The sequence below is a fragment of the Trachymyrmex septentrionalis genome, unplaced genomic scaffold, assembly GCF_001594115.1.
Source record: "Trachymyrmex septentrionalis isolate Tsep2-gDNA-1 unplaced genomic scaffold, Tsep1.0 scaffold60, whole genome shotgun sequence".
Classification (NCBI taxonomy): domain Eukaryota; kingdom Metazoa; phylum Arthropoda; class Insecta; order Hymenoptera; family Formicidae; genus Trachymyrmex; species Trachymyrmex septentrionalis.
In genome coordinates, this window is record NW_017305779.1 from 6,894,816 (window position 1) to 6,899,578 (window position 4,763).

General features: G+C 29.8%; 1 protein-coding gene across 1 annotated transcript; it reads left to right on the forward strand.

Annotated features, from left to right (window-relative positions):
• The first annotated feature begins 1,445 nt into the window (after positions 1–1,445).
• LOC108752414 (odorant receptor 4-like) lies at positions 1,446–3,473 on the forward strand. Its single transcript, XM_018493213.1, has 5 exons — positions 1,446–2,233; positions 2,588–2,687; positions 2,984–3,094; positions 3,189–3,344; positions 3,420–3,473. Exons 1-5 carry the CDS (start codon positions 1,446–1,448, stop codon positions 3,471–3,473), a joined length of 1,209 nt encoding a protein of 402 aa, XP_018348715.1.
• The last annotated feature ends 1,290 nt before the right edge of the window (positions 3,474–4,763 follow it).

Genomic DNA, 4,763 nt, shown 5'->3' on the forward strand with positions numbered 1-4,763 from the left:
TTTTTTATTAAAAAAACATGTAATGAAATAAAAAATTTGCTGTATTTAATAATCAAAATAGATATTGATTTAATCACAGATACTATAACATAACGCAATTAGCTTAAAAACAATAGATTATAAAATCATTTGTCGCTTATTTGAACATACTACAGACGTTTATTACTTGAGAAAATACATTTTTTATAGTGTATTCAATTAATAACATTAAATTTTACATTAAATAGCTATAAACTTTTAATGCGTTTATTACAAATCTTGCACTCGGAATAAAAATCAGAATACGTAATATTTCATACCAACAACGGATTCTTCAAAAAATTGTTTGATAATGTATGTGTAAATTATAATATTTTATTTATGTGATATTTATATAAATTATACTTACATGGCAATATGCAGCACAAATTATCCCTTCCAGCATGTAAAACATATTTACTGAAATCTTGTAAAAAAATTTCTTAACTCTTTTTGGATTTTTCAAGTATTTTTGTTCGAAATTAGATGAACGATTACAGAATTTTTTAATGCAATTTAGAAATAAAAGAGTGTAATTGCAGTGCAAGCAATGAAAATAAAACATATGTTAAAAATTAATACAAGAGAGACTTCACAATAGATACAATTTTAGCTATATCTATCATTTTTTACAATTGATGCCGCGAAATCTACAGTGCAGTATAAGCAGAACGCCCTAAAATGTAATATCAGTGAGTTATTCTGTTTTGCTGAGTTTTCTATAATAATGTAGTTTTGAATTTTTTTTAAACGAGACATAAAAAAATATATGTGATATATATCGATGTGCATGTCATACTTATTGCTAATTATTAACATTCTGCATTATTAAGAAAAAAGTAATTTAAAAAAATGATTCTAGAAAGAAACAGGATTTAAAAGTAAAATTAAAAAAATTTTTTTAATTTAATTAGAGTAAGTTCTAATTAAATTCCACGAAAATCCCTTATTTTCGAACGTAAAACGAAATTCCCTGAAAATTCTAAGATTTGTAGGTTTTCCAGGTATAAATGTATCCTGTTATAACTCGAAACTTTATAAAGTTGTATATGTTATGCAACGTATACATCCTTCTGTCGCACTAGCATTTATTCGAGAATTAGGCACGTATAATTCGTCAACCCTTTTCGTGTAACACTCATCATGCGCAGACGTTTTATGCACGCAAGCGCGGTACTCATTCTGTTCTTACCGTTGAAAGAGAAACTACCCATTATCACATACATGTATCCAGTCATGATCGAGCTTCTGGTTCGGTATAACCATCTGTCACTCGTAAACACGAAATGCAGAAACCCTATTGACGGAATTAACGGAAATTCAGCGTCCGGGAAAGAACGAGACCGGTACAAAAATCGCGATCACAAATTCCATTGTGTTAAATTTCAAATCAAAAATAAAAGAAAATACATTAAATAAAATCAATTATGGCAGACTCGTCGAAGAGTAAATACCAAAATGATTTCAATTACGCAGTGCAAGTGACTCGCAATGTTTTGCGAATGATCGGTGTGTGGCCAATTCCCAGTAACACTTCCAACGTGGAAAGAATCGCGACTCGCTTACAAAATGTCTCTTGTTACTTTTTATTTACGTTTATTATCGTGCCGAGTCTTCTATTAATATTCCTGAAGGAACACGACTTTAAACGTAGAGTGAGATTACTCGGACCGCTTCTGAATTGTGGGATGGGTTGCTTGAAGTACAGTCTGCTCATGTATCACGCGAGAGAGATTCAGTCTTGCCTGAAGCAGGCGCTACATGACTGGAGAGATACAGTTGATTGGAAAAATCGAAAAATAATGCTATCCAAGGCAAAAATAGGTCGAAGGTTCGCGATTATTTCTGCCGTCTTCATGTACGTTGGTGGATTATCTTACCGCACGCTTGTACCACTTTCAAAAGGTCGTATGCTTACACCAATGAACACCACAGTAAGAGCATTGGCATGTCCGAGCTACTTCGTTAAGTTTGATGAACAGACGTCGCCAGCATACGAAATTGTTTTTATCCTGCAATTCTTTGCTGGACTGATCACCTACTCGGTAACAGTCGGTGCAGCCGGATTGGCTGCATTTTTCGTCATGCACATTTGCGGACAACTGAGCATTTTAGTCGGCAAGTTTAAGCATCTTAATGATATACCGGAGCCTGAGGATCGACTTGTCGCGATATTGCTGGCTGATATCATCGAGCATCAGATAAAAGTGAAAACGTAAGTCTATGATAATAAATAATATGGAGAAGATTTTTATATGTAATTGTTTTATTAATTTCATTATTAGCAAATAATTTTTTAATGGAACTGATATAATAGATTTATTATATCGCGTGTTATTATAGCTGTGATACTTTTTTCAAATTATAACTATTAAAGAAAATGCAACAGAATATTCAGATTAATGCTGCAATAATAAATCATAATTATCATATAAGATAAATATTAGACTGTTATTTTAATTATTTTACTATCTCATTAAATATATTACATTCTAATACAATATAACACTGTAAACACAAGACTACATACAAATTATAATCATTTAATAGATAAATCATTTGTTTACAGTTTCCTAAAACAAGTAGAGGAAACTATGCGATATATATTATTAGTAGAACTAACAGGCTCTACTATACTTTTATGCCTTACTATGTACTATGTTATTATGGTAATTACAATTTTCATGAGGCTTTTATCTATGCATTATAATTTTCGTGAGGCTTTTATCTATGCATTATAGTTTGATAGTTCAAGGCTTCTTTTCTGTAACTTTTACAGTAATGATATCGTTATATTGTTGCACAGCTTTTTTACCATGTAACAACGATGTAACAATATTGTTATTATCATTAAGAATTACAAAATAAAGATCAGCTAATTTTCGTAGAAATTAATAATGGGATAGTATTTGTGAAATATTATTTCAGAAGCTTTAATTATTAAGCAATAGCGTTAATTTTATAGGAATGGGAAAGAAGCGATTCTACAGCTATGTTAACTATGTTTGTGATTCTCACATCTTTTACTTTTTCTATTTTTACTAATTGCTACGTTGGTCAACTATTGACAGATCAGGTAGATAGTATTGATATTTATATTGTTTGCTGTAAAAATTAATAGATGAACTTTCGAATAATTCATGAAATATACACTTAATTAATCATGACAGAGTATTAAGGTTGGGTCAATGACATCTACGACGAATTGGCATCGTCTTCCTCACAAAAGAGCCCGTACTTTAATTTTGATAATAGCAGTTTCTAATATTCCGGCAAAAATTTCAGCGGGAAAAATGATAGAAATGTCCCTACCTACGTTTAGTAATGTAAGTGTAGAAACTTTCTCATTTTGGCTTGTTATTATATTATACATAATACATATATATTTCATTATTTCATAGATCATTAAAACATCATTGGCGTACTTTAATCTGCTACGAAAATTTATTACATAATTTTGCTGAAATAAATGCAATACTCGAATATGAATTTGTAAATTGATACTATTTTTTCAACGAATAAACAAGATAAGCAATTAATACTTTGATGTGAATACAAGATGTTATAATCAGTTGACTTAATTAACAATTGGCGTAGTTTTGTTAATTTAATATTCATTTATGATCTAACATAAGACAGATAAATCAGATAGATACTATTGTATGTTAAAGGCCGTTTGATGTGAATCAGTCCTACAATTATTTCCTACCAACAAAAAATTATGCACACGCTATCTTTTGTATCAAACTTTTAATTTTGCTGCAACAGAACTACTACGCTAACAAAAGCGGAAAGCGTGCATAATACAAACTACTTTCATCTATCAACTTACAATCGTGCGGCCACTTTGCAACAAGTAATCTAGAGAGAATCGTTTGCCTATATATCATTATCGAACGAATGAATCTACGGAGTTCTAATTACGAGGACAATATTAGGTACATCATGTAGGTACACATTGGGATTGATCGAACCTGAAGAAATCCTGAAAACGGATGAGACTTCTAAAAAGTGATTTCTTTGGACCGTTTTTTATTATCTTTCAACCTAATATTATAAGTGCTTTAGATTTTTTTCATTATATAGACATTCAAAAATATTTCATAATGACCAGCAAACTTTGCTTGTGATGTATTTTAAGATCAATTAATTATATGTTTATTAAAATCAGAAAGACCAAATAGTAAATTTATTTTTTGGATTATTGTAAAATGCCTTAAGTACCTATATGTTTTTTTATTACTATATGGAAGTACTGATAGTTTTACTGGTAGTTATATTTACATTCGCATTTTATGTAATAAATTTATACATAATATGATTGGAAACAAGACTGTTTATGTTAAATACATTACTTTAAATACGAAGCGCCACTACGGTTTGAATGTTAAGATGTTAAATTACTATATATATTTATTTAAATGAATTAATTTCAGAAATGATAATTGCGTGCCGATATGATTGTAGGACTTTCAATCTGAAATATTGATAATCTTCCCAAATTTTCCAAATCTTAAAAAACTGTTTGATATGAACTGTTCTTAATAAACTTATTGAGAAAAATATTGCCTCGACCGGGAGTCGAACTCGAATCTCTTGCATTCCGTGCGAGCGTTCTAAGCCTTTAGACTACCGAGATAGCAATATTTCAGATCGGCGTAATTATCATTTCTGAAATTAATTCATTTAAATGAATTATATATATATATATATATATATATATATATATATATATATATATATAT

What these genes read in the sequence shown, in the direction of transcription:
- LOC108752414 (XM_018493213.1), top strand. Translation starts at nt 1,446, where the DNA reads ATGGCAGACTCGTCGAAGAGTAAATACCAAAATGATTTCAATTACGCA. An exon ending in CTATGTACTATGTTATTATG is followed by an intron (nt 2,688 to 2,983) that starts GTAATTACAATT and finishes TTAATTTTATAG; the next exon opens with GAATGGGAAAGAAGCGATTC. An exon ending in CCCTACCTACGTTTAGTAAT is followed by an intron (nt 3,345 to 3,419) that starts GTAAGTGTAGAA and finishes ATTATTTCATAG; the next exon opens with ATCATTAAAACATCATTGGC.